The sequence below is a fragment of the Penicillium oxalicum genome, chromosome V (genome assembly GCF_001723175.1).
Source record: "Penicillium oxalicum strain HP7-1 chromosome V, whole genome shotgun sequence".
Lineage (NCBI taxonomy): Eukaryota > Fungi > Ascomycota > Eurotiomycetes > Eurotiales > Aspergillaceae > Penicillium > Penicillium oxalicum.
The window spans coordinates 2,692,884-2,720,873 of record NC_064654.1 but is presented as its reverse complement, the minus strand read 5'-3'; the positions used below and the strand labels follow the sequence as shown (position 1 = coordinate 2,720,873).

At 51.2% G+C, this 27,990-nt stretch overlaps 10 protein-coding genes across 10 annotated transcripts; 5 read left to right on the top strand and 5 right to left on the bottom strand.

Annotated features, from left to right (window-relative positions):
• Positions 1-109: 109 nt before the first annotated feature.
• Positions 110-4,058, top strand: POX_e06969 (uncharacterized protein; the record flags this gene model as incomplete). Its single annotated transcript, XM_050115781.1, has 9 exons — positions 110-158; positions 224-417; positions 478-959; positions 1,016-1,467; positions 1,533-2,177; positions 2,984-3,001; positions 3,069-3,109; positions 3,188-3,617; positions 3,688-4,058. 9 exons carry the CDS (start codon positions 110-112, stop codon positions 4,056-4,058), a joined length of 2,682 nt encoding a protein of 893 aa, XP_049968241.1.
• A 1,442-nt stretch (positions 4,059-5,500) lies between these two features.
• POX_e06967 (uncharacterized protein) lies at positions 5,501-6,357 on the bottom strand (the record flags this gene model as incomplete). The annotated part of the gene is made up of 2 exons (XM_050115780.1): positions 5,501-6,075; positions 6,150-6,357. The coding sequence occupies 2 exons, from the start codon at positions 6,355-6,357 to the stop codon at positions 5,501-5,503; spliced, it is 783 nt and encodes a 260-aa protein (XP_049968240.1).
• A 469-nt stretch (positions 6,358-6,826) lies between these two features.
• POX_e06966 (uncharacterized protein) lies at positions 6,827-8,403 on the bottom strand (the record flags this gene model as incomplete). The annotated part of the gene is made up of 5 exons (XM_050115779.1): positions 6,827-7,096; positions 7,206-7,299; positions 7,359-8,081; positions 8,168-8,219; positions 8,289-8,403. 5 exons carry the CDS (start codon positions 8,401-8,403, stop codon positions 6,827-6,829), a joined length of 1,254 nt encoding a protein of 417 aa, XP_049968239.1.
• Positions 8,404-11,855: 3,452 nt separating this feature from the next.
• On the top strand, positions 11,856-14,309 carry POX_e06965 (uncharacterized protein; the record flags this gene model as incomplete). Its single annotated transcript, XM_050115778.1, has 6 exons — positions 11,856-11,999; positions 12,332-12,678; positions 12,787-12,914; positions 12,967-13,228; positions 13,321-13,951; positions 14,025-14,309. The coding sequence occupies 6 exons, from the start codon at positions 11,856-11,858 to the stop codon at positions 14,307-14,309; spliced, it is 1,797 nt and encodes a 598-aa protein (XP_049968238.1).
• Positions 14,310-15,377: 1,068 nt separating this feature from the next.
• POX_e06964 (Protein transport protein Sec61 subunit beta) lies at positions 15,378-15,979 on the top strand (the record flags this gene model as incomplete). The annotated part of the gene is made up of 3 exons (XM_050115777.1): positions 15,378-15,380; positions 15,529-15,868; positions 15,945-15,979. The coding sequence occupies 3 exons, from the start codon at positions 15,378-15,380 to the stop codon at positions 15,977-15,979; spliced, it is 378 nt and encodes a 125-aa protein (XP_049968237.1).
• A 2,906-nt stretch (positions 15,980-18,885) lies between these two features.
• On the top strand, positions 18,886-21,250 carry POX_e06963 (putative urea active transporter 1; the record flags this gene model as incomplete). The annotated part of the gene is made up of 4 exons (XM_050115776.1): positions 18,886-19,007; positions 19,089-19,261; positions 19,350-20,520; positions 20,665-21,250. The coding sequence occupies 4 exons, from the start codon at positions 18,886-18,888 to the stop codon at positions 21,248-21,250; spliced, it is 2,052 nt and encodes a 683-aa protein (XP_049968236.1).
• Positions 21,251-21,567: 317 nt separating this feature from the next.
• POX_e06962 (uncharacterized protein) lies at positions 21,568-22,520 on the bottom strand (the record flags this gene model as incomplete). The annotated part of the gene is made up of 7 exons (XM_050115775.1): positions 21,568-21,730; positions 21,797-21,837; positions 21,937-21,969; positions 22,052-22,076; positions 22,159-22,192; positions 22,287-22,340; positions 22,490-22,520. The coding sequence occupies 7 exons, from the start codon at positions 22,518-22,520 to the stop codon at positions 21,568-21,570; spliced, it is 381 nt and encodes a 126-aa protein (XP_049968235.1).
• Positions 22,521-22,981: 461 nt separating this feature from the next.
• POX_e06961 (Dynein light chain, cytoplasmic) lies at positions 22,982-23,620 on the bottom strand (the record flags this gene model as incomplete). The annotated part of the gene is made up of 7 exons (XM_050115774.1): positions 22,982-23,046; positions 23,101-23,170; positions 23,230-23,256; positions 23,328-23,362; positions 23,421-23,454; positions 23,514-23,536; positions 23,590-23,620. The coding sequence occupies 7 exons, from the start codon at positions 23,618-23,620 to the stop codon at positions 22,982-22,984; spliced, it is 285 nt and encodes a 94-aa protein (XP_049968234.1).
• A 278-nt stretch (positions 23,621-23,898) lies between these two features.
• POX_e06960 (Multiple RNA-binding domain-containing protein 1) lies at positions 23,899-26,807 on the top strand (the record flags this gene model as incomplete). Its single annotated transcript, XM_050115773.1, has 4 exons — positions 23,899-24,126; positions 24,238-25,005; positions 25,267-25,539; positions 25,596-26,807. The coding sequence occupies 4 exons, from the start codon at positions 23,899-23,901 to the stop codon at positions 26,805-26,807; spliced, it is 2,481 nt and encodes an 826-aa protein (XP_049968233.1).
• A 725-nt stretch (positions 26,808-27,532) lies between these two features.
• POX_e06959 (uncharacterized protein) lies at positions 27,533-27,973 on the bottom strand (the record flags this gene model as incomplete). Its single annotated transcript, XM_050115772.1, has 1 exon — positions 27,533-27,973. The coding sequence occupies one exon, from the start codon at positions 27,971-27,973 to the stop codon at positions 27,533-27,535; it is 441 nt and encodes a 146-aa protein (XP_049968232.1).
• Positions 27,974-27,990: the final 17 nt, after the last annotated feature.

Sequence of the window (27,990 nt, the reverse complement as noted above, 5' to 3'; positions counted from 1 at the left end):
TCCGCCAAACTCGCTCCCACCCCTCCCCTCTTTCGCGGATCACCATTGCGACCAGCCCACCGCCTCCACCTTTCATTCTTTGCGTCGGTCACCGGAATGATCCGCGGCCATGGAGTCCCTTGTGCCTAAAGATTCACCTCTGGACGATTACCTCCAAGGTCCGTGTCGCCAGTGTCTGCGTGAAGACGCGAGCCCGCCAGACTGACGTTCTTGTGGTTACTAGGAATCGGCGGCGAGGAGACATGGACGGCCGATGAAATGCACAGTGATAGCGATCACGATGTCCCGACCTCTGATTTTGCGCCTCGTGGAGCATCTCGCTTCCAGAAGAGAGTCCGCAACAAGCTCCCGAAGCCTCTGGACCTTCGCAGCTCGTCCCACGGAGCTCTGGTCGAGAAGCTTTATTCTGCCTGCTCGGTATGCGCAATTTGCCAGTTGTCTATCGGTTTGAATGTCGCTAACTTGCACGAGCTGCAGACTGCTCTAAATGCGCGCATCGCCCGAGGGGATAACGAGCGTTTCCTGGAACAGTTTGGCTACGTCATCGTCGCCTCGCAGCTCTTGAATGAGCACAGTGCGCCCTCCTACACCTCCGCCGCCGACGTGCTTACGACGTCCCAACCCGCAGAACTTCCGTCACTCTCAACCACTTTTGGCGTGCAGGGCGCTGTAGTCACCGCCTCCACATCCTTCTCAATCGTCTGGCTACTGCATTGGGGGCGGTCGAAAACCGGATCGGGGCTCAATTTGCGGAGATTCGGAATTCTTTTGATCTTGGTCCCAGTACTGGGAGTCTTCTTCTACGCCTTCGCCAAGCGACAATGGTTGAAATACTTGCGACATCAAGCAGTCGAGGCGGCCGGGGCATTTGTGAGAAACGCGCAGGGGTTTGATTCCGCCGCATCGGCCTCGGTGGTTTTCATCCAGGAGGTCGAGCTGGTCTCTAGAGGCTACCGAATGTGAGCTGACCCTCACACACTTCGTATACAGAATGACCATTGACATGACTCTCTAGAAGCACGCCGCTCCCACCGATCAGTCGCCTCGAAGATCAAGTTCAAATTCGGCGATGCCTGCGACTTCGAAAAGCAGTGTCCGAATGCTTTTCATCCATGTTAGGACGCTACATCCAATCCCAGAACACGTTGCGACCGTTGACCGACGAGGCCAACCTCGCCAAATATTATGACATCTACGACCTTGCGCTAGAGGACCTAGCATCTATAGAAGCTACAATCTCACAAGAATCGCTGGATGACCCCTGTTCTTTGCGCTCTTTACGTGACTCGTTCGGAAAGTTGTACACTGTGCGAAAAAGTGTTCTGTGCTGTCTGCTCGCCCTGAGCGCTGACGGAGGGGGCTCTGATATTGCGCGGTGGAATTCAGCTGTGGAAGAGATGCGCGAGCTTGCGGCAGTCACGGGATCCAGCATGACCAAGATGACCAACATTCTCAACGAGGAAGATCGTGAGTACCGTGTTTCTCGCCAAGTTCCGAGCGCATCCGGAGTGCACGATGCTGATTTTTTGCAGGGGATCTCATCCCGCCCTCTCCGCTGCCATCGGCCTCCCCAAGCAAGGAGCGTATGCGCGCGCAATTTCGGCGGCTCAACTCCTTATCGCAAGGCGTGCGTGCCTTACATGCCAAAATGCACATCGTCAGTGAGGAGTCCAATGCCAAAATGGACAAATCCGACGGGGGTGAATTTGAGGCGAGCCTCTTGGCGCAATACGATTCGATTGGCAGCGACATCAAGGCCTTACTCCAAGAATGGGAACTCGGAAAAGCTGCCTTTGTCAACAGCACCGACCGGCTCAGCATTGCAGAGCTGTCAAGGCCGTCGAGCATGGCTTTCCCTCTGTCCCCAACACCGAGTCTTGGGGGCACAACCGCTGTGGAGGGCAGTCCCACCGATGCGCTGAAGGCGCTGAATGGTGAGCGCCCCGACTTGACGCATAGTTTTGATGACGAAGAGATCTTCGAGGCCGTCGTCTTGCCCGCATCCAGGAACAAGAGGGCCTCATTGACTCGGGATGAGCGGCTGGCCCGTGTCCGAGAAGCTCGCGCACAGAAGGCGGTTGTCCAAGAAAAGGCCAACGCGAAGACCAACATGCTCAAGGAGCTAGAGATGGTCATTCAACAAAGACCTCGCAATGGCGCCTCCAAACGAGTGACTAGTATTTAGTGGTTATCACGCTGGAATTCGTGCACCTCTCACACATTCACTCACTTCGTCTCTTCCCTTCATTTGCTTTTATCTCATCTGTTGCGCAGATGCAAACCACGGGTATCGAGTTCCATCTACCGTGCTTTGCTGACATGATACCCATGATTTTCTTCTACAAGGATCCGGCGAACATGGTGCTTTTCTAGGCCTTGCATATCCCTCCATCATTTTCCTTTGCGCAGCCCTCGATGGCCAACTTGTCTTCCAGCATCACTCAGTGTGCCGTTTTTTTTTCCTCTGGTGTTGCCGGCGACTTGAGAATGATGTCTCATTTACCCTCATCTTTTAGAAGCGCAGAAGCTCCTGCTCTATCCCTCGACCATTTTTTGTACCATAGTTTCTACTTGAGTTTTTGTCGTAACTTTTCTCTCTCGTACCTATCATTCCTAGGCTAAGGAGCCCCCGTAAATTCATCCCTTTTGTTGCACCGTGGGACTGCTGGGAGCTTACTCCTCGTTCTCACGGAGGAACACCGACACCTTGCAGCCTTGGGCACCAGCGGCGCTAGCCCGAACAGGACATATCGCCAAACGCGCTCGCGCGTGTTTCCCCACTAACCCTCGAACGCGATCTCGCCTGAGAGAACCAGTCCGCGCGACTTCTTTCTGCCTCCGTCACAGCTACCCTCACCTTAAAAATCTCCCTCCTTCTCACCCCGCTACGACTTCATCCTTTTAATTAGTGTTCAAGTCATTCTACTTGCTCAGTCTTTCCCACACTCCAATTTCTGCTCATCTTCAACTCTCACAACCACAGCCACCCCACATCGAAACAGTAAGTCCGCGAGCCGAACCACCGACCGAAATGACGATCAAGCTAATGTGAAATGGCGATGATTCAGTGTTTGAGGCACGATTGGAACAGGCTTCTCTCTTGAAGCGCGTAAGTCGACCCCCTTCCTCAATCAACTCTCCCGACTGTCCTCACTTGGAACCATGAACTCACATCTATCCTCGATAGGTCGTCGACGCTATTAAGGATCTCGTTCAGGACTGCAACTTCGACTGCAATGACTCCGGTATCGCGCTTCAGGCCATGGATAACTCGCACGTTGCTCTGGTCTCAATGCTTCTGCGTGCTGAGGGCTTCTCTCCCTACCGTTGCGACCGCAACGTCGCTCTCGGTATCAACTTGGTCTCGCTCACGAAGGTCCTGCGCGCTGCTCAGATGGAAGACATCCTGACATTGAAGGCCGAAGACTCGCCCGATGTTATTAATTTGATGTTTGAGAGCGCCGAGACTGATCGTCTCAGCGAGTACGATATTAAGCTCATGGATATTGACCAAGAGCACCTGGCCATTCCCGAGACAGAATATGCCGCTGTCGTTGAGATGCCTTCAGCGGAGTTCCAGCGTATTTGCCGCGATCTGAACGCTCTCTCTGAGTCTGGTAAGCAGAATTTCCTGGACGAGAATGTCGTGTGGGGGGTTATCTGAACTAACTCCTCTTTCGCCGGTAGTCGTTATCGAGGCTAGCAAGGAAGGCGTCAAGTTCTCCTGCTCTGGTGACATTGGAAACGGCTCAGTCACCATTCGCCAACACACCAATGTCGAGAAGCCCGAGCAGAATGTGTCCATTGACCTTTCCGAGCCCGTTGCTTTGACCTTCTCTCTCAAGTACCTTGTCAACTTCTGCAAGGCTTCCAACTTGTCCACATCCGTAAGGCTGAATTTGTCTCAGGAGGTGCCTCTCCTCGTGGAGTACCCTCTTGGCAGCGGTCACCTGCGCTTCTACCTCGCCCCCAAGGTTCGTCACGAAACCCCCCTCTTGGTCGGAATTGAGCCACCGTTACTAATCACCGAGGATGAACAGATTGGCGACGAGGAATAAACAACTTCAACTTTGGCCACCACTTAAAATGATTCCCCTACGATAATGGAGATCCCGCGAGCACTGAGGGGCAATGACTTGTTGAATGTTTTTGTTATTTGTTTTTGACTTCACTTGCAATATGCCCCACGAATAGAAGGGATCACCACAATTTATTACAATTCTATATTACCACTTCATCCGCGTGTCTCTCCACCGATTACTTGAGAAACGTCATGTAGAGAATTCACTTAAAATACCTGATTAAGAATTGGAATAAAATGGAGATGTCAATGGTATTGAGAAAAGAGAGCTATGTTCAGATCGACTCGTAGAGTTTGACTGCACATCGAGACAACGTGACCTGTGTGAACAAGAACCACGAGTGGCATTTCTGTCAGGAGTTAACAAGACTCGCGTCACCAGAAATCCTCCCCGCCTGAAAGACCTAAACCAGCCCGACCCAGCAAGGCCCCCCGACCCCACAAATTAGCAAGGTCACCAAAAAAATCCTTTCCAGTCCCACTCCCCGTGCAAATGCAGCAATGGGAGTGAATGGTATAGAGACAAAAAAAACACTTACCTGAGGAGAAAAAAAAGTGAAGCGCCGTCCCCGCCAGAATGATCGGAATCGAATGATACCGCTCTCCTCAACGCATCCTTACTCCCCACCGAAGCAGAGAAAAGAACGAGCAAGAAGAGCATAGTATGCTGCGTATTGCACTAAAGTGTCATCACACACAATCTCCGCACCGACTCTCCCATGGGGTATCGTCGCCAGCAGCTCCCCCTCAACCTCCCCCGAAGGAGAGAAGACGGAAAACAAAACCGAGACGGGTCCCCCGATGTTTCTGATGCCGAATGCAGGTGTGTCGAATAGGTCACACCAGGCCCTCGCGGGCAGTACCGACCCTCGGACTTGGCCAAAGCCAAGAGAGGGTGGGTTGGGGTAATTGAAGATTCCTCCGAATTTCTCATTTGCAAAAGGTCTCGGGCTGGGACGAGGCCCAGAACAGCCGAGGACAGGGAACATGGAGCTCCAGCTGTCGTGTGTAGCAAAGAAACGCAGCATTGGCAGGGACGGCGCTTGGAGAGAAGAAGAGAAGAGGATTTCGCAGTCGCGTGTCAAAAGAAAATGCGAGGCTGTGGGATATTGGTTGACCGCTTACTGTGTTTGGAGTAGCAATGGGTATTCTGCCGCAGCTTGTGTGGGGCGCGCTGCCAAATGGGAAGCGGGAGTTGCAGCTCTGATTGAGAGTCAATTATGGAGAGACAAGCACGACACGCAGTCGATCAAGGACCATGCACATAAGTAATGGCGATCCAAGATGGTCCTCTGGACGGGAGTCTACTAAAGATATCTGGGGAAAAAGATGCTGAGTTTCTGCAGAAACCTTTTGAAAATGAGAGACATGGAACAGGTCGCGATGCCATAATCGGACTGCATGTTCGATGAGTTTCTTTTAATTCTCCTCGAATGCTCGCACAATGTAGGATCTACCTTGAAGGTTCACCTTCTCCCCTGGCTTTGACCAGCGAGGTTTGCCATCATCAACATCAAAGCCACTCTTCATGGAGAGAAGACTCGGTCCGCTTCCCCCGATCACGTAGCGATCCTCCCACCCGGAGCTCCATTCCTCTCTTCGGGCGCTGACCTCGGTACCTGTCTTCTTCACGGTCCATTCGCCGGAGGAATCTTTCCGCCTCGTGTGAACCTGAGCCTGCTCCAGGGCCAGATATGTGCCCCAGAGCCGGCCGAGAAAAGTCTTGGTGACGGCAAACTCTCCCTCCGTGTCTTGGTCGCCGTCCTCGGATTCGAGCACCCACGCAATCTCCTTCGGAGCTCCTTTGGGCCCCGGTGTAAAAGGCAATTCCCGCCATACTTCTTCATACTCGGTCTCCGGAGCTCCTGGAAGATCAGGACGAGGCATCGATCCCGTTTCGAGATCATCGCCGTTGGGCAACGTGACGAATGTGCCACTGTCCACACTGTCGAATGCATTATGCGAATCGATCTCATGGGTAAATGTTATCCTCACTACCCAAGGATGTGAGTCAGTAGTTCATGGCTAGGGATTAACGACTGATGAGTAGGTGATGAAGAAGACGTACGGGGCTCTTCGCTTTCGACTAGTCGCTGGCCTGCAATAGCCCAGTCGATCTCACCAGTCTCCTTATCGATTCGCAGATCAAGGAACCAGTCCTGTACAGACATGACGATTGTGTCGGTGGTTTCATGTGCCGGTTCGGGCGGCCATCGTAAGGAGACGCGTGTCGAGAAGCGACATGTAGAGGTGGTGGGATTGCCAGTAGCAGACATGATTGAAGCTCAGCTGTTATTCAAGGTACCAAATGACCGAATCCAACCACACAGGTTCCTACCTATTCCGGTTCGCTTCGGGTTGATCGAGAACAACTTTGGGGTCCAACCTGACGCAACCGCCTTCCCCTCATACCCCGCATTACTGGCTTGACTTTGTTTCCCACTAAACTACGTAGTTCCCCTCACGCGGGACTGAATATGGACTGCTCTATTCCTCTAGCCTGCTTCTCCTTCGGACTTTCTTAGATGGCTAAATACATTTTTCTAGACTGCATAGATCTGATGAAAGGGTAAGGCATCGTGATTGTTTGAAAACGGGACACTTTGACATACCCCACGCACGTCCATATTTGGAAATTTCGCATTGATGTAGTCCCAGCTCATTGATATCAAATGAATTCCATTGGATTTTCAGGTCATGCCCATCCTTGATATACTTGGACGCCCTATGAAATAGGCAGTCGATCTATATGCCCGCATGAGAGGCGATCAGGTTCGCCGCATTAGGTAAACTGTCAATAGCCGTGCGATCAATCTGATCAATGCTTTGGAATCCCGCCTCCTCCATAAGCAGGTCAAACTCGGCCAGGAAACTTTTCATGACATGGCGAACACCATGCTCACCGGCGATGCCGAGGCCCCAGACCCAAAGGCGGCCCAGGAAGACGAATTTGGCTCCCAGTGCAAGAGCCTTGAAGGCGTCGGCTGCAGTTCGCACTCCAGAGTCAAACATGACCTGAGCTTCAAAGTCAGAAAGAGAATGATTCTTGGATACCCGGCAGGGCATCAACATTAGGGGGCTGAAGGGTGAGAAATGAAAGGCTCACATATATTCTATCGCCTACCGCGTCGACAATTTTCTCGAGGGCATCCAAACTAGCAATAGCACCGTCGACTTGGCGGCCAGCATGGTTCGTTACCACAATACCGTCAATTCCCCTGGGTCACAACATCAGCGTGAAATCATTGGATCTAAGAATGATAACCACTTCACTCACATTTCGACGCACTTCTTTGCTGCGTTGACATCGAGAATTCCCTTCAGACAGAATGGTCTGCCGCCACTGATCCTCTTCCACTGCGCCATCGTCCACTTGACCTTTTCCCAAGTATGAGCTCGGCCGTGCCAGATGTGCTCATCGATCCACTTCGCACCGGCCTCTTTGGGGTTCTTCTTTGGATCAATTCCCGCTTCTTCCAGCCGTCTAAGGAACACCGGATCCTGCAATGCGATATCCCCGGCGCCATGGTCGTGATAGAAGGCGTAGTTTCCCGTGAATACATCATTATGACGCCAACCGAGCGACCAGGTATCTGTCGTCAACATACAAGCATCGTACCCAGAGTTCCAAGCTCGTTGCATGAGCGAGATGGCTAATTCGTCGTCATGACTCTGATAAAGCTGGAAGAATCTGGGTCCGTTTCCATTGGCCTTGCCGACGTCTTCAATACTGTAACTTCCAGCGGAGGAAAGGCAGTAAGGGAGATTGAGTTCCTCTGCGACTTTTGCCACGGAGAGCTCTCCGGTTGGGTGATAGATGCGATTAATGCCGATGGGAGCGAATCCAATGGGGGCACCAACTTTGTGACCGAAGATTTCACAGGCCGTGTCTCTCTGGTTGGTGTCTACGAGGGTACGAGGGATGATCCGATGGCGGTAGAATGCCTGACGGTTGGCCAAATGGGTCCATGAGAGTCCTGCGTTGCATGAAGAATAGTACCTGGATGTAATGGTCGGGTAGGTTTCCGGTCAGTCAGGACCGGTGGAAGAACAGTTGTGATTTGCATTTTCTCCGAGCAGTCGTACCATCCTCCTTGAGACAGTTTTTCTTTGGCAAGCTTTTCAACTTCGATTGGATCTATGAAAAACCAGATAAAAATCAGTCATTTCGTTTTCTTCCTCAGAGTATGGGGAGATTGCACGTTACCCGTGTTAAAGGGCGGATATTGGCCGTGGTTGGTATTCCAAAAGGCTTCACGTCGGTAGAGTGACCACTGGGGAGTGGTTCTCAGTTCAATGTTGGGATTATTGGGGTCTGACATTGTGAATAGAAGGAAACAAGCTCTTCGTTTCTCTTCTTTTTTTTTGCAGAAATTCAAGCAAATGTTGAGAGAACTTGGCCTTGGTTTCCAAGCATGGATGGTATGAATATACAGGAACTGGAGGAAGAGCTGTGCTGATGAGGTCAAGTCAACCTTATTCACCGCTTATCCTTGCTTTTCTTTGTCCTGTCAAATCTTGAAAAAGCTGGATCATTGCCTCATCACCGTGTCTCTCCTATTGGCGAAGCAGAAAATCGGCGGATAGTCACGCATGGGAAGAGTAGCGATGACGAAAGTTGTTGGTACGGTATGTCCGCTCGGCCGAGACCTGACAAGTCATTGAGTAGTCATACACAGATTGCCCACTCTGCAAACTCTTGGTCACACGAGCAGCTTCAAGAATTTAATCGAGCCGTGACACATGAAAGGTGTGGCTCAAGGTCAGAACGTTGAGACCGGATCTCTTTATGGGCAGCTGCCGGTGGACCCGGTTGGTGAGGTTCTCCGCAACGCGCCGGACCCTGAGAGATGATGACGTTGCGGAAATAGATGACGGTCTAACCAGCTTGGAGAACCATCAGAACAACTTGAAGACTGGCACCAAATTCAGGATGGCAACTGTAAAGTAAAGCTTATTTGAGATCTTCGAATCTTGGCGCAAATGTGAACCAGCCTAGCTGCAAACTGTGAGCCACTGGAAGATACAATGTGGGGTTCGTTACTCTCTTATAAACCTATCTCGAGTATCATTCTAATTTGCCATCTTGCAAGCAAAGCCCCGAAAACAGTCCATACGTGGCTAGATGAAGGGCAGGTAATTTCATTGTCATGCTGACTTAGTCCCACCTGGGACTCAACACCTTTGATCAGTAAAGGTGCCGACGGCGACCTGGTTAGGTAGAAATTGTGTGACTTTCACCTTAGGTGGCTTCACGATGATCAGCCAAAGATTTTGACCCTGTGAGAGAATCTTTACCTCGGCCAACACGTGTTGAATGCGAGTGCACAGGAGGTTATGTTACGAGCCCGTGTCATCAAACAAGGGACGAGGAGACTCCAAGAAACACCTTGCAAAATGTGAGTGATAGGCCACTGATATTTGCGACACTAATTTAAGCATCAAATCGTGGCATTTCCCGACATACAAGGGTACATACAGTAGGCCCTGATTCGGGTATCATCTCGTTAGGCCCAATGCATCATAGCAGGCGCGAGCACGGGTCACGACGCCAATCAAGGGCCACATGTGGCTGGCGTCCAGCTCAGCCACATTCTTCGGGTGCATTTCAGGCCAATTCTTTTGTCAAGTAGTGCAGTACAATTGAAATTGTGTGTTGCACTGTAGGCATTAAGAATGCTATTTCCTGTCAGCCGTATCTTTACCACCAAATATCCAGTATTCCTGCAGATCTAAGGAGATGAGGTGACAGCATTTGTGGGATCCTAATTGAAGGTCAAGTCTCTATCCCAATTCTGTTCCGGAGCGATCTCTTTAGATTTACGATGCAAGACCGGAGAAATGAGGCAAGACCGATTGAGGCTGTGCTTTGTTACTCCTGTCAGAAGGAGATGGGTCCATTTTTCTACAAAGGAGGCTGAGCTGGGATCTCAGCCGTCGCGAGAAATGAGCCATGCGGATTCCTGGAGATCCTCAGGGTTGACTTCCCCATATCAGCACCTCAAAATACGTGTTATATATGTCACTGCGTACATAGTACGTATGAATGTACTCTATCACTTTGATCTGTGCTTTTGAGAAAGTACCGCTCCTCGAATAGACCACGGAAGCCTGAGGCTCCAGTAGCGTACGGAAGCAATTATACATCCGCTCCGATTGAAGGGCCCCAAGATCGCCAACTGGTTGACCAGTCGGTCTTCCGAAGGCCGAAGTAGGAGACGATCTAGAACGAGATCGATTGACGTGGCCAACATAGTTCTCAGCTGGCAAGGGGCTTCAGTCACACGCCCGTGACTCCACCGCTCAGTGAGAGACCGTCCCCGGAGGCTGCTGATGGCTGCTGACTGATCGGCCGCCAAATGGAGCGGCCCCCAAGCCTGGCTGGAGATGCGATGGAACGAAACATTTGCTTTCTCGTTGAAGACTTTAGCATCAAGTCAGGTCAGATTCTGGTAACGATGATCCCTCCGGGACTCTGTTCACTTCGAACGGCTCTCCTAGGTAACGAGACCTCCGTCCGACCCGAGCGCTCACGATAAAGTAAAACAAAGTACCCGACCTATCTAGAGGTCGGGTTAATTTGACAAGCATTGGGAGACTTTCAACGGCGTCTCTTCAGCCCCTCGACCCTACACCCAGAAGATAGGTACTGTGACCGCCAGGGACCGTGTAGCATATACATATTCGATATCCTGTTTGATACTTAACAAACAATAGAATCGCCTCAATATATAAGCCTCCATGTGACCAGCTCCCTAAACACAGCGTGATAAACTGAGCCACCCGTAATCGTCCGCGTCTTACTGTTCTCAGTGTTACAGTCACCGTCGTGGGGTTCCTGTGGACAGAGAGTACGTGGCTTGGACGCTTAGCCCAACGAGGATTGGTGCGCCTGTTTCGGCCCAACTGGGTCCCCGGTCGCCTGGCTCCATCGGGACCAGCGCGCTCTTGGGACTGGACTACAGACGGGGGACAACCTTCAGACACTCCGTACCTTGGTCTTACGAAGTAACTCAATGGTACCTCCTCCTGCTTCCGGTTACGTCCCTCGTGCGCTAGGCACACATTGGAACTTCCACGGAAGAACCACATGCACTTCTGCGATCGCCACTCAGTGTCTAGACCTTCGACGCCTGAGGACGTAGGACGCAAGGTGAAGGACCCTCTGCGGGAGATACACGCACACTGTATTTTCTGATGCGTGCTTTCGGTCCTTCAGGGGGGCACAGAAACTATAAACTCGGTCCAGACGAACGTTCTCATGAGTGTGTGCCCGCTCGCATGGATTTGTTGATCTATTTGGCATCGGCCCTGCCCATGGGCGAGGAATATGAATCACGGACTCTGGCCGTCTAGCGGCTTCTGATACCTTGACTTTTCCGAGTCGTATCAACCTTCGTACACCAGCACGTACGGTAGTATCGTTATGGATATTAACTCGAAGGTACGCATTGTATGACTATGCACTGCACATAATCCAGTGGCACAATGCACCTCCAAACTGTCGATGGCAGGACCCTTCTGTCATGGGCATCAATTGTACGGTGATTCTAGACTCATCGAATTGTGTTTCCTGACAGGGCGAGCGCTTTCGTAATCGTATTTCACCTCACCCAGGTACTGTAGTACTGGGTCAACATGATGGTTGACCCCTTCACCCTCAAAACCCGACTGCCTAGAGTCAGCAGTGGACTGTTGGGGGCATAGGTACATCAATCTGGTGACTTTATCCACATACGGTACTGTCGTGCACAGAACCATCACGACTGGCCCAATGACGCCGTCGCCGGAGTCCACCTCCACCCCTGGACGAATCCACCGAGACCGAGGCCACGAGCGCCCTCCCTTGGGTTCAAGTCAGAGAGAGTTTCAGTCACGGACATCCCCCCCAATCTTCATCTGGTTCTCTCAGGTACCGGTACGTACTGTACCTTTCAGTCTCCCACAGGTTTGAACCTTACTCCAGTACTCACCACGGTAACTCACCAGTGAACCACTCGTCGCCAGTTGAGTTGACAGTAGAAGGATCCTTTGCACTCAACTTTACCACAGAACCACAATCCCCCCCCCCACCGGACTCTCACAGTACCGCAGTTAGTCCCGTCACTGCTTCTCTGGGTCACGTACCCCGGACAGCTCCCCTTTTTGCCCGTTTCACTCGCTTGGCCCTGACAGACTCTTCCACCTTTCCTCTCTCCCCCCCCCCCCAGTCCACCCGTCTTGAAGTCTGGCCACCCCCATTCCTTATAGTTGCTAGCCCGTGATCTGCCAGAGTCCACCTCCTTCTACCCTCCTCTCCCCGTCATTCGTTCCACCCTCCTCCTCATCAACACCATCCCCTCCCTCGCAAGATCGAAGATCGGAAACAGAGGCATCAGAACGGATCTCGCCTCGGGTCTTGTCGCCGATCCCTTCATCCTACTTCTTACCGGACCCCCCGGCGACCAGCGACGTCTCCAGCTCGCGACTGTTGGAAGAGAGAAAAAAAACCCTTCCAAGGTCCACGTCGACTTGGCCGACCAGATCCTTCGCTCCATCACATCCTCTTCACGACCAACACTCGTTTCCTCGTTTCCACGACTCGGCTGGCTCGAGCAGTGCAGACTTTTTTTTCGCTATCATCCAATGTTTCTGCCGCATGACCTGCAAGCCTTGCCCTGATTGAACTGACTACGCCGCAAATCAACAAAACGTCCGTGAGCCAGTAAGCTCACGAGCCCTGAGGGGAACGCAGTGTGCAAACGTGAATTCGCGACCGGTGGACGAAGTCCCATCTGCGTCCCGCGCGCAGCCTACCTAAACGCGACCTGTTGTCGTCTTTATTTCTTCGCCCGTGAGCCCACCGGTCTCCCCGGTGGTCAACACCGTCAGCGTGTCTCTCTCAGTCGATCACCACGCCAAAGCGAGCTCCGTGTCGGAGCACTTCGGCAAGATTCCTTCCCACGAGTCGCGGGCCTCCCTCTTCGGAGGCGTTGCATTTGACCCGTCCTTTCGCCCAACCCCTGGCGGATTTCGTGGTCGGGAAGGATATGCGAATCTAGCCAAAAAGCCCAAACCGACCAGGATGTACATGCCTAATTCTCAATGGACATGGTCTTTCGCCATCGTCACCCTGGTCCAGACCATCGTAACGCTAGGGCTAGAATGGTAAGAATGACCCTGCTGGTGTCTCTATGGCGGAGCCTTGAGACCAGGAAGAGAGACGAGAGAGATGTACTAACTATAGCGGTTGCCTCCAGTTATATCTTCGCCAACTTCCAAATGCAAGAAAAGCCGAACGAGAGTCCGTCCTCCAAAACAATCCCCACATTTCTCGCCCTTTATGGCTTCGGATTCATCTATGAACTTATCCTTGTCTACGATGCGCTGCGAATGAAGAACACCATTCAAGTCATTGGGTTGTGCGCCTGCAATCTTGGTCTATTGATCTATGGCGCTGTGCAGGTGCGACAGATCAAAGATGCCGTGTCTGTCTTGGCCGACAACCAGATGATCAGCCCGATCGTGTGGGCCCAGTCGCAGCCCTTTTTGATTATCATTCCATGCATTGTCGCGCTCGGGTCGATCTTGATGATTTTTGTCGCATGGAAGCTGTACGACGAATTCGCATGGACTATTTACAAGCACATTAGCGCCGATCTGCGCATGAAACGCCGATATCTCACCTATCAAATTTATATCGCTCTGCTGAAGTTCGATTTCTTCTTCTTCCTGGGCTTTACCGTCCAGTTCTTGGTCGTCGTGTCGTCCTCCAAGCACGATGCCGAGTTCTACCTGACCATCATTGCAGTCCCCGTGACCATCATCATCTTGGTCTTCGCGGCCTGGTTCGTTCGACGTGAATCTACTGCGGGCATGATTGTCATCATCGTAAGTTTCGCCAAGGATGCTCCCCTTCCCCCTCAATCCAGACAACAGAACCCTCAGTTAATCCCTTCATCAGCTGCTCTTGTTTGCGGCCATGGGTTACTTCTGCTTCAAGCTTTTCCGCATGTATTCGCTCCGGACCTATGCCCAGTACCTGCCTGCTCGGCCTTCGATGACCTTTTTCGCCATCATCACCCTAACTTTGATCGTCATCACCATCATCAATGCATGCATCTGCACACATAACTTCCACAGAGGCCTCAAGCCGCACATCAGCAAGAAAAAGGGCCGGCCCGACGAGAAACTGACGGAGCTGTCTGACAACGTCAGCCAAGTGCCTTCACGGATGATGATCGATTAATCGGGTTCTTTCGTCGAATGTAATAGGTACCGGATCATTCGTATGAACAGAAACAAAAAAAAGCACTGGTTGGCATTGAACATTGAGGGACGCTCCCTCTAGTTTTCCTCGCTTGTTTTGCCCTTTCTATTGGTAATTGTGTCGGATCACTTGATCATTTGAGCCTGAATCTTCCACGCGTGTCTCATTATGTTGGCCCCCTCGATACGATACCACTTCAGCGCCACGGTCTACCCCTGGCTCTTTTTTCCGTTCTCTTTGTGCTTCGCCTTTCCCACTTCATCCATGACGGGTCCCCAATCCTTTCCTTTTTGTCATGATGCTAAGATCCTTGCTCTCCCGTCGTCTCTCTAACCGTTCGGAGCCCTTCTTTTGCTCTTTTCTCGCCTCTCTCTTGCCCCTTCTCCATTCATCACGAAGTGCACCTCTGGCGTTATTCAATTCGTCTTCTTGGCTATTTCCAAATATGATTCCCGGGTCTCCAATTTCTAGGCCCTGCTTGTTCAACTGATGAACGAGTGTCCCTCGGGGCTCATCTTCTACGATCGAAAATCCATGCTTTTTCTGGATCTCAAATGTTTCAAGTATTCTAGATCATGTTCCGTGGACTGGGCATGTCTCTCTAGAACCCCCCTTGACATTCTCAGATGTACTGCTTTAAGTTCCTCCTTGGCCTGTATGCAGGTCTTTCTGCAATAGCGTTACTTGAAGCCTACTAGGAAGGCCACGATTGAATCCAGTCAAGTCACTCACGACTCTGGCTATTTGATGGCATCGAGCAGTCTATTCGCTCCACTACGGGGTCCTAGGTAGTCAGCAACTTTGATTGGTGGCTCCACACTCTGTATCGTATTACATTCGTCGACGCCAAGTCCATGGTGGACATCACGGTGTCTTACCATACAAATACGGACGCTAGTATCAACCAGGAAACCGCGATCGTGGCCTCAACTCCGCAGCTTTCAGACCTCGCCCCTTCGACCCCAAGCCGCTCATCTCACTTTCGACACTTCTCCGTCGCCTTTCCTTCTCTTTTTACCCCATCTTTACAAGAACAAATCAATCAAAATGGTAAGCAGCTCTGATTTTTTGCCAATGGAATCTGGAATTGAATCAGTTTCATGCCATTGGCCTCCGAATCCCACCTCACACAAATCTCCTTTTCCGAGCATCCATGCCATCAGTCTCGACTAACCTCATGTGAATCTGGATGATACAGGCTTCTCCTCGTCCTGCCTCTCCTCTTACCTCAGGCGCCGAGTCTGGCCCTGACTCCAAGTCTGCGGGCGCTGCTGCCGCCTCCGGCTCCTCTATCAGCCGTCCTTCATCCCCTACTCCTCCTGGCGGTCCTCGTGCGGCCATGCGTCGCCGTGCCACTGCCGACCACAAAGAATCTCTGCGCAATGCTCGTCCTGCCTCCACTCGTTCTGCCGGCGCAGGTGGCTCCTCCGGCACCATGCTGAAGCTGTACACCGATGAGAGCCCTGGTCTCCGCGTTGATCCCGTTGTTGTGCTTGTCCTGAGTCTTGGCTTCATCTTCTCCGTCGTTGGCCTTCATGGTGAGTCGCTCCGGAAAATGATTTCAGTACATGCCTCCCTCCCCAGCCCTCGATATTCTGACCGTTCATTTTGCAGTCATCGCCAAGATCACCCGCAAGTTCTCCGCATAAATGAGTTCTGCAATCATCGCAAGCCGGTCCTTTGGAATTTGCCGCTCAGAAGTTGATTATAAAACTTGCTTGCGGACCGCTTTTCCTCCAATCTCCGCATCACCCTTTTCCTCCTATACCCAACAATATTTTTGTCCTTTGGAAATTTCTTAACCCCCCTGGCGGCGGAGGGGGGGCCAACCGGTTTCCAGAACGCTGGCTGATTTTTCCTTCATCTTGACATGTCTGGTGTTTCTCTTTTTCTTCATGTGGCGCATCTATTCCTTTTTTCACGAAAACGAGCGAGCGCAGAGGTACCTATCAGCTGTGTAGGTTGTGCGGAACAGCATTGATCTGCGTGCCGCCTTAGTGATCTCAGTGTGGGCCAGACAGGGGGGTCTGCGCGCTCTTCTCCGAGCTGCGATGGCCCCCTCTGACAGGCTGCAGATCCTTCGGCAGTCGAGAGTCTCTGCTGAGGTTATCTGTATTATAATTCTCCAGAGAGCATCGTCATCTATCTGAACTTTTGACGTGGTTACGGCTGCTGTCTCAATGATGATTGTCCATCGATTTCCATCTCGTGTGGTGTGAGGTGTTTCTTATCCTTTTGAGGTCAATGACTTAGTAGACATAGGAACTGATCACACGGCCCATGACCTGAAAGTGACAGATTCTTGAAATCCTCAATGGCGCTGTCGCTAGAGGATGCTTTCCCCTCAAGACTAGTTCTGGTACTCGTTCGATCGAAGTTATGATCGAGATCTGGATGATTAATGATCAGTCGCAGCGGCGTTTCCCAGAGCAGATATTGTGCTTCTGCAAGGCATGCAGGTAGGAACATCATTGATTGAATTTGCGACGCAAGAGAGAGTGAAAGGAGAGATGGGTAGGTGTGCACTTAAATAGGCGACAATGGGTGGATGATGCTCGAGCAGACAAGTACCTACGGTTGGTGGGCATCTCCCAGCATTACCTTGACAACAATTCTGTCCAGACGAATGCGACCCTGGATGCATCGTTTACGCGTTTCCATATGAAGTTGGTTGTTTACCACGGATATAAAAGTCATTCCTCAGCGGAGTAGATAGATCGACAGAGTCCCGTCGATATCGATGAAGCATACGCAGTGGGATGTGCACCTAGGTACGAGTCTGGCTGAGGCAACCAAGATGACTTGCGCCGTTCCATCTTTCTTACGTGCGGTATATCCAATGCATGCAAGCGGGACCTCAGTGCTGCCGGTCTAGGGACAACTTCCCTGTCTGGTTCCTCGGAGGGAAAGGTATCTGTGTAGATGTCGCATTGTTTAAGTAGTCAGTTGGTAGTAGGTGTCTACCTAGGTATGCGACTGCGAGGCGCATTGTATACAACAACTGTTGTGTGGCCATACCTATGGTAACACTGCGAGGAACTGTATCCCTACTAGGCCTTATAGTACCTAAGGTACGAGTACATGCGTACTCCAGGGACTGAGAAGATCCCTTTGCCTAAATATGAAATAGCCTTAGACAGGTTTCGTTTCGGTCGTTGCTGTCTTGTATAATCCTGATGATGATTCACCAGGGCTGCCGTCTGCCCTCGTGTGCATGTCACGTCATCCGCACGTGGAAGTCGAACCCATCTTGTCGGAAGGTCCCCCATCCATAAAACTTTAATAAATTTTCATCGCCTCAGTCGGCTACTTCAACCTTTTACAACGTCATGTAATATTGCGTTCATCGAGTTAGCCGACTTACTGGATCTAAAATCACTTCCAAAAAGTAAGAAAACTCCCATCTTTCACAGTGCAGAAACTCAACCTATCTTCAACATAACCACCACCACTACAGAGATTATGTCAAAGTGACTCCAAATTTCAGCTCGTCTGCCAACCGATAGATAATGGCGGGAATCAATCGCTTACAACGTGCTCAATCGGTGCTTATCAGCGACTCTGATGGTGGCTCGACTTGTGAATGGATGTTGCTCTTATCTTGGGCTCCAAGTGCAGCCAATGAGAGACCCGAGATGCGAGGGTCTGATAAGCTTCGCGGGGGCTGTTATTGGCCCGTGGATTCAGTACCTTCGTCGGTGATTATCTCCCGACGCAAATCGCAACCGCGTGTGTTCAACGGCCGTTTTAACGACAAGTTCAAGAAGTTGAAAGGGGTTAGAATTGCGGATGGGATGAATTTCATGGTGAATTGGTGTCGGATTGTATCAATTATGTTGCGTATTCATTGAGCTTGTGGAATGGTTCATTGTAGCTATCTTGGTTATCTCGCTTCTATGCGGATGATTGGTCGACTGAGGGCACGCCTGGACAACAGATGTAGATGTCTACATCTGGAGAATCGCTTGGAGAAATTAGAGTGTACGAATGAATCTAGCCCTCTGGGAATGGACCAGTCCACCCGATATTCAGGGTCTCTCCAACGGGATCCTCTCCCCAACTCCCAAATCTGGAGAAAGGAGCCCAAGCCATTACGAATTGACGAGATCGTCACGCATTCTTATCGTACCCTGGAGGAGCGGGTCCTATCTTGCTATCTAAGCTTAGCTCTTGCATACGAAATATTCCGGGGTTCGAGGTCTGCGAAGTCGGAGCCGATTTCCGACCTGGTTATGGGGTAGAGGTGGTGTTCAAGAGGGTATAACTATGCCGATCAGGTCGGCCAAGGTTGGACTGTCTTTACTATACAAATCAACAATAGTTTATCCCGACACCTCTTGGTAGAGGGGACATTTCATCATACTTCGAGAGTGTCCATCGTCTTTTCACAGAGATTTCCAATATTAAAGCGAAAGAAGAGGGCCAAATTTTGGTTCTCCCGATCATTTTTTTACAGGGTCGATAACTCGTGAGACTACCTGTCGATCTGGGATCTCAAGACTCCATCAATACTTGATCTATACGCTCAAAGCTTGCACAGCGGACTAGTGCAATCATGTCAGAATCAGGGTCCACGTTCGAGGCCCCTCTGTCACAAGGGTTTGGATATGGAATCATTCTCGGTCTAGGGTTCGCCTTTGCCTTGGTGATGATCTTCATCACCTGGGCTCTCAAACGGTCAGTTTGGCACCCTTGTACATGCTAATGATTCCTTGTCTCTTGCAAGAAGACTTACTGAACACGATTTTTTCCTTTCAGATATCAGCATGAAGTCCAGACCTCCGAGATGTTCTCCACCGCTGGTCGATCAGTTAAATCAGGATTGGTAGCTGCTGCGGTGGTGAGCAGCTGGACTTGGGCTGCCACGCTTCTTCAGTCTTCTGCGGTGGCATACAAATATGGTGTTTCAGGGCCATTCTATTACGCATCGGGTATGGCATCCATCATGTTTCCTTTCCGCTCTAGGGTGGAGTATCGAGTGTCCAAGAAACTATGCTAACAAGCCTTGTTCATCAACAGGTGCCACCGTCCAGATTCTCCTTTTCGCGACCATTGCCATCGAACTCAAGCGTCGTGCCCCCAATGCCCACACCTTCCTCGAGGTTATCCGTGCTCGTTATGGCACAACCGTCCATGTCGTGTTCATCGTCTTCTGCTTGATGACCAACATCCTTGTAACTGCGATGTTGCTTACTGGTGGATCGGCCGTCATGACTTCTCTTACCGGAGTGCCCACTGCTGCAGCATGCTTCCTGCTTCCAATCGGCGTCGTGTTGTACACAATCTTTGGCGGTATCAAGGCGACCTTCATCACGGATTACATGCACACGGTCGTGATTTTGGTGGTGATTTTCCTCTTTGCTTTCTCCGCCTACGCTACCAACTCGGAACTCGGCTCACCTGGCAAAGTTTACGATGCCCTGGTTGCCGCAGCCAAGGCGCATCCAGTCGAGGGCAATGCCGAGGGAAGCTATCTGACCATGAGATCTAAGGAGGGTGGCATCTTCTGGATCATCAACTTGATTGGAAACTTTGGCACTGTCTTCCTCGACAACGGATACTACAACAAGGCGATTGCTGCGAGCCCCGTTCACGCCTTCCCGGGATATGTGATCGGTGGACTCTGCTGGTTTGCCATCCCCTGGCTGTGCGCTAGTACAATGGGTATTTCGGCCTTGGCTCTTGAAGGATCCCAGCGCATGAGCAGTGAGGATGTCACCGCGGGTCTGGTGCTTCCATTTGCGGCCGTGAGATTGCTCGGGTACAGTGGTGCCGTGGCGACGACTCTGATGATCTTCATGGCTGTGACCTCGGCCTTCTCCGCGCAACTGATCGCCGTCTCTTCCATCTGGACATATGATATCTATCAGGCCTATATTCACCCGACGGTCAAGGGTGACAAGTTGGTCTGGATGTCGCACATGTCCTGTGTGATCTACGCGATTATCATGGCTGGTGTTGCTACAGGTCTTTTCTACGCCGGTATTGGCATGGGCTACCTGTACCTCCTCATGGGTGTCATCATCTCGTCGGCTGTGATCCCCGGTGCGATGACGTTGCTGTGGAAGGGCCAAAACTGGATTGCTGCGGCAGCATCGCCGCCTCTCGGCCTGGTTGTCTCTCTTATTGCCTGGCTGGTGACTGCGAAGAAGCAATATGGAACTTTGACTGTCGACACCACTGGCTCAAAGTGAGTATTCCCTTCCCCTACCTTTCTTTCCCGACGGGCGCCCTTAAATCGACACGTTTTTTCTATTTTGATTTCTTTTTTTTAACAAAAAAAGCCAAAGCAATCTCTCATCTTGAATAAATTCTGACTGATCAAACTCTACAGCTACCCCATGCTTGCCGGAAACGTGGCCGCTCTGCTCAGCCCAGTCATCTTCGTACCCCTCTTCACTTACATCTTCGGGCCTCAGAACTACGATTACGAGTCTATGCGTGCCATCCGCAAGAATGACGACACTCAGGTTGCTGCTGCAGCCCACGTCGATCTGGAGCTCATTCCCGGCGAGGTCGACGCCCCGGAGAGCGAGTCTGAGCAAGAAATGCAGAAGCTGAATCGCGCGGCATTCTACTCCCGCACCCTGACTATCTTCATGACACTTGCCCTTATGATCCTGTGGCCGATCCCCATGTATGGAACATCGTACGTGTTCAGCAAGAAGTTCTTCACGGGCTGGGTGGTCGTCGGTATTCTTTGGCTATTCTGTACGCTGTTCGGTGTGGTTGTGTTCCCGCTGTATGAGGGACGTGCCAGTATCGTGCGGGTGGTGAAGATGATGGGTTTGGATCTGATGGGTCGCAAGCCGACTTTGTATCGGGGACAAAAGACGGATGGCGCGCAGGCTTCGGGTGTTGCGACGCCGGTGGAGCATGTTCGAGAGAAGGAAAAGGAGGCCTTTGAAGCCAGCCCCTGAAGACGAGACGAGGTGTTGTGATATTGTTGGATGTTGGGCTTCTCTTTTTTTCTTTTGGTTCTTGACTCTGCTTCATCTTTTTTTATACCCCTTACTATACTAGTAATAGCGTGATTTCAAATAAATGACTTCCCATTCGATTCACAGACTGGTTACACTCAAGATAAAGAAGAGGGAAAAAAGAAACATCTCTCGAGCTTCGAAAGAAACCCACCAACGCCAGAAAGCACTTTGAGATCAAAGGGACAAGCCACCTAGTGCTAACATGCTACACAATTGGAAACATGAAATAAGATTGAACAGATACTCCTGCCTCGTCACTGGTAAGTCTCATGCGACGGCTTGGCTCCATGAGCCACAGGGGGCGGTTGCAACTGAGGCTGCTGTTGCTGCTGCTGCCACTGGGCCCCGGGCGGAGGCTGGGGCCCGTACTGCATGTGAGGCGGCGGTCGAGTCTCCGGAGTGATATCCGGTCGATCCCTAGACAAGTATGAGGCTCACGATCACTTTCGATGGGGATATTTTGATCTTCTTGTCGGAACTTACCGAAGATCTTGAGTAAAGCGACAAGTGTAGCATGTGACTTCCTGCGGGTCAAGTCAGCGACTGAGCTTCTCATTCAAGGTTGCGACGATACTAGGGGCGAGCGCCTAGGATGGACTGACGGGAGTGGGAACAATACTAACCTTGTACTTGTGGGTAGAAAGAGGGATCAGGGGCTTAAGACAGAAACCTTGAGTTAGTACCAGTAATGCTGCCTGGAGATGACCCTCCTAATTAAAAAGGCGGCTTGATGCTTACAATGAAGCATATAGTGAAAAAGGGCCTGTAGAATTTCTGTTAGCTGAGATTCATCGGGAGGTCGTTTATCTCATCGTCGACGACATCATATTGGCTCGGTCACGTACCATCGCGTTAGACAGTGGCCATTCCAGTGTTGGCCTAAGAATGGTGTTAGCCTTCGATGGTAGATCCAGAGTATTTGAGGAGGAAATAAATAGATCTTTTTGTGAATGTGCTAGCGATTTGTACTCACAGTTATAGCAGTAAGCTCGGACATTCTCGTAGCCCTCCAACATGGAGGTGAACTCTAAGGACACAGACACGTCAGATGATCAAGCGGAATATACAGAGAGCGGGTGGATCAGATCCGCAAGTTACAAGTGGAACGTCGGTGCTGCTCTTTGGTACAATTGGATCGTGAAAGACAGTCGAATGATAAATACATCAGTGACTTACCATGTGTGCCAAAAGTGATACAGATTGCCATGGTGAATACTGGAGTTCAAAATGAGGGACAGGCTGAATTAAGACAGGCAACGTATTTAGGAGAGGATGCGTAACGCATTGGGGGGCGCTGTGGCTTGGCTACTTGGCAAATGGCACGTGATTCCATGTGATCCAATTACCCAAGACACGCCTTGGCGAAGAACCTCCAGCTCGGCCGCCATGCAACAATCTAAAGGGGGAGGAATTCTACACAAAAGGCTTTGAGGCTGATAGTAAATTTCTCAAAGATATGAATCTACTCTGCAGTTGGATATAATGAAAAAGAAAATAGAGGTGTGTACAGATGCAACGAGGGGTTTCGACAAAACGTTATCGCAGCACAAGAGCTGCAAGCCAGGCCACATGGTTCGGTACCAAGGTCACCATGGGTGAGCAACGCCCGAGAAGGCCACGTAAGGCAAGAAAACAGAGTAATTGTCTCTGACGCGTGAGTATTGCCGTTCATTGGGTCTTGAAAAGCAGAATGGCGCAGTGACCGAGGTAGAAGTAGATGAAATGCTTTGTTTCTGTACAGCGCATCATTAGCCCCTGACCGCACGACTGTGCTATGCCAGACTAACCGTGTGTAACAAAGCTTCCAAAGTTGCGGCCCACGACGCAATGCCAAGTAGCACCCTTTCGAGAGTCGAACTGTTGACACTGTCAGCGGTAGAACAGATGGGTGAAAGTTTTAATGGCCGATGACGAACTTCTTTCTTAATGTGCTGGGCAATATCCTTGAAGATTCGGGCAGAATTAGCATTGAGCCTGACATGATACAGTATCAAAGAGATCGAGGCACACATACCTTTTCAATGTGATACTTCTCCATGGCCTCGATCGCTACCAGATATCAGCAGCAATTTCCAGGATGATTCAACAATCGAGACTGAGCTCATACCAAGCGAAATAGCTTCTTGCTGCATGTCCTCCGTCTAGTCAAGTGTGTGAGACCTCAAATTCTCCGAATTCACCTCAGCTCGGTTTCGCATACCATGTCGACGGACTTGATTTGAGCTGCACAGAAACGGGTCAGAGCTGGCTCGTGAGCTTCCGCTGGCATAACTTACCTTCCATCTTGTCCTTCTTCTCAGTTGCCATATTTGCACTTGTTGTCGCAGACTCTGCGTTGGTAGATTTGTATTGATATTATCTGGAGTAGACTCAACGACGCCCCGCGCAGTGCGGCAGCGCGATATCGCACCCAGCGTTTGGCTTCACCGCCCTGTTCTGGGTGGGTATTGCCGGAATGTTCTAGGTCTCCACCGGTGGGACCGTCTTACCGCCCTCGGCCTATACAAGGCGACAGAAAAAAAAATTTTGTTCATCCTTTTTTTCGATTGCACTGTCGAAGTCTCTCACAGCAGCGAACAGTCACCATGGAGAACACTCGGGTGTTTGTCAGTGGGCTTCCGCCTACCTGCTCGAATGAGCAGCTTCGCAGTCATTTTGCAGGTCGATTCACAGTGACAGACGCTCACGTCTTGCCTAAGAGGCGGATGGGGTTCGTTGGTTTTAAGAGCAATGAAGCCGCTCTGGATGCTGTGAAGTACTTCAATAGGACCTACATGAAGATGTCCAGGATCTCGGTAGATCTTGCCCGACCGGTATGTTACACCTTCGCCAGCTCTTGCTGCTTATTACCCTTCTTCTTTCTTGTGCCTGCGTTCCCCGCTGACCAGTTCAGTTTTTCTTGAGACTGACCAGTATCACCGTAGATTGATTCTAAATCCACAGAGCGCTCTCATCCCACAAGGAGACTGGATCCCAGCAATGACGTGGAGAATGTCCTCAAACGTAAACGCGAGGCCGACGCTCAGCGTCAGGATCCCAAGTTACAGGAGTATCTTGCCTTGACTCAGGCCTCTAAGACAAGGACTTGGGCGAATGATGACACCACCGCAATGGCTATGGCTGCTCAGCAAGCCGAGCCTCCAACTAACCCCCAACCCCAGGAAATCAAACACACCGAGGAACTTCCTTCACACCCCAAGAAAGCTCGCTTGCAAGAATCCCTTAATCACATCAAGAGTGATGAACCTCAGGTCTCAGAAGAGCTTGAGGTCGAGGAAGAGACCGAGGCAACCACAGAACCACAGGAGATGTCGCAGTCCGCAGCTGGCGAAGCAGCTCCAGTATCAGATAGTGACTGGCTTCGGTCGAAGACTAGCCGGCTCCTTGGCCTTTTGGATGAGGAAGAGCAGGCTGACTTTGATCAACAGAAAGCTGCTCAACCAGCTGAGTCACCCGTCTTTGAGCAGGGAGAATCACGAACCACCGCCTTCGATGGTGAAGTTCAACCGGCTCGTCAAGAAGTCTCAATGCAGGATACCGACACTGCCGAGCCTGAACCCGAGCCTGAGAAGCCTGACCCAAACGTTGAGCTCATCCGGGAGTCTGCACGCTTGTTCCTACGGAATTTAGCTTACGACATCACGGATGCGGACCTTGAGCCGATTTTTGCTCCGTTTGGGAAACTCGATGAGGTTTGTAACACCCTTCCCACCCCTTTCTCCCACCCACCCATCCATCCACTTTCCATGCCATCATGTGCTATCGTGCATGCTCTGGCGGAGTGCTCGAATGATGATTATCCTGATAGGGACAGCTTATGCAAAAGCAAGTGATGTCACCAGGCGAGAGATTTTAGTAGATGCTTCTCGGTTTCCTGAAGAGCCTCATCCCCGCACACACTTTACACAAAACATTGATGATTGTTTGTTGACAAAGTGCTAATGATGAAATAGATTCACGTCGCTTTTGATACTCGGACTGAAACCAGCAAAGGGTTTGCCTACATCCAGTACACAAATGCCGATGCAGCTATCGAGGCATATCGTGCTCTGGATGGGAAGCACTTCCAGGGACGGTTATTACACATTCTACCTGCCACGGCAAAGAAGACCTACAAGATTGACGATGTGGAACTGTCAAAACTCCCCTTGAAGAAACAGAAGCAAATAAAACGTAAATTGGGTGCCACTTCGTCTACTTTTAGTTGGAATTCTCTGTACATGAATGTGAGTTATGTCTCCGTCCGTAAGGCGAACCACATTATATACTAATAGATATGTAGGCCGACGCTGTCATGTCCTCAGTCGCCGACAGGCTCGGTGTCAGTAAAGCGGATCTCCTCGACCCGACATCTTCAGACGCTGCAGTGAAGCAAGCGCACGCCGAGACCCACGTCATCCAAGAGACCAAGGCTTACTTTGCATCCAACGGAGTCAACATTGAAGCATTCAAGGAACGTGAGCGTGGCAATACCGCCATCTTGGTGAAGAACTTTTCTTTTGGGGTCAAATCCTCTGACCTACGCAGTCTGTTTGAACCCTACGGCCAGATCACACGGCTCCTCATGCCTCCCAGCGGCACCATTGCCATTGTGGAGTTTGCCAGGCCCGATCAGGCTCAGGCTGCGTTCAAAGGTCTCGCCTATCGGAAAATCGGCGACTCCATTCTTTTCTTGGAGAAAGCGCCCAAGAATTTATTCGACGGGACTGCTCAGGTCACGGCTGTTCCCGAGACCCAGGCCAAGTCGCAAGGGTTCTCTACATCAGATACTTTCGCGGCAGATGAGCCCGATACAGGCATCACTTCAACTTTGTTCATCAAGAACTTGAACTTTGCCACTACAAACGAACGGTTCCTGGAGGTTTTCCGTCCTCTGGAAGGATTTGTGACCGGCCGCATCAAGACCAAGCCAGATCCCAAGCGGCCCGGACAGACTCTCAGTATGGGCTTTGGCTTTGCGGAGTTCAAAACCAAGGCACAAGCTCAGGCAGCTCTCGCGGCTATGAATGGGTACAAGCTTGATCAGCATGAGCTTGTGATCCGCGCCTCCCACAAGGGCATGGATGCTGCCGAGGAACGGAGACGGGAGGATACCGCGAAGAAGATTGCGGCCCGACGGACCAAGATCATCATCAAGAACTTGCCATTCCAGGTCACCAAGAAAGACATTCGTGCATTGTTTGGAGCCTATGGCCAACTTCGCTCTGTGCGAGTCCCGCAGAAGTTCGATCGGTCCGCTCGTGGTTTTGGTTTCGCCGACTTTATCAGTGCCCGGGAAGCCGAGAATGCGATGGACGCATTGAAAAACACCCATTTGCTTGGCCGCCGACTTGTTCTGGAATTCGCCAACGAAGAAGCAATTGATGCCGAGGAAGAGATCGCGAAGATTGAAAAGAAGGTGGGAGAGCAGGTAGACAGGGTCAAGCTTCAACAGCTCACTAGCGGAGGGCGTAAGAAGTTCACAGTAGGGGGAGGAGACGAGGATGAGGCATGAGGTCCTGCTACTTGATCCCTTCTGAGGGCGCTCCCTACGAGAGAAGAGTGTCGAGTGGGATTGGCTGAGGCCTCGCAAAGATGGAGACAGCGCATCCCTTGCGTGGTGGTGGTGGGGGGGAAAAGCAGAATCATACACTCTTACACGCCTCCACGCTTTGCTTTGCCTGGATTAATCACTTCTGACTACCTTGATTATGTACCTGCACTATGATCCAGTGAATAGAGATACCCCCGAACACGTTCCTGCGGCTGTCAAATTGACGCTTGCATTCGTTGTGATCCGCCAAGCTCGTGTGCTTCTTGAAACGTGCCTCCCACTTGATTCCCTTTCTTTACCCTGTGTAACCCTTTAAGTCTAGGTCGCCCGCCCTGAGTCCCCGCGACCTTCACTCATCCCCCCTCTACCTTTCTTGATCGCACCGTGTGAATTTACGACTCGCCTGATATGATTGAAAGAACAAGATGTGCGATGGGGCCAATGCTACACGACGGGGCCCGGACCATGGACGAGGTCCTTGGAAACCTACATTCCAACGCCGATGACTGTTGAGAGTAGTGTTGCATTCCTCACCATCGAGCAAATAGGGAGTCTGCGCTCATCACTCAGCATTCCTGCCGACCTTCAGTCGCCACTGGCAAGAGTCGGTGATTGTCAACAATGGCTTCGCTGATGGTGCTCAGGAATTGCTCGGGAATTGCTTCGTGGAGCTCAAAATCTCCGACTCACTCATCACTGGACCGTGCCCGTCCAGCCATCCCTTGCGTACATCTTCGTGTCGTGCCCTTCCAGGTCTCCTGATTTGCTGCGGCAAGGACGACCGACCGGTTTGTCCTAATCTGCTCCGCGTTGGGTGCCTGGACGCGCCGAAGGCTCGCTAGGGCACAGGGTCGCTGTTCCAGGAGGGTGACCGTTGGCGTTCGAGGGACGTGATGCCAGGCCTGGTCGAACCTGGAGAGCAGTCTAGCAATGCTGCGACGAGGAGCAGGACCTCCACCCCTCTCTGAATGGGGTGGGAGGTATGCTTCCCTATAAACACCATCGTGCTCGCTCTCACATTCTCTCTCCCAGGTTCTGACATTCTCCTCAAAACCTCTGCGTTCTTTACCAGGTAGTAAGCATTCGACGGTGCCTCTCAGCTTCCCCTCCTCTTTGGAATCCGTCATTCTTTTGGGAGAAGCCC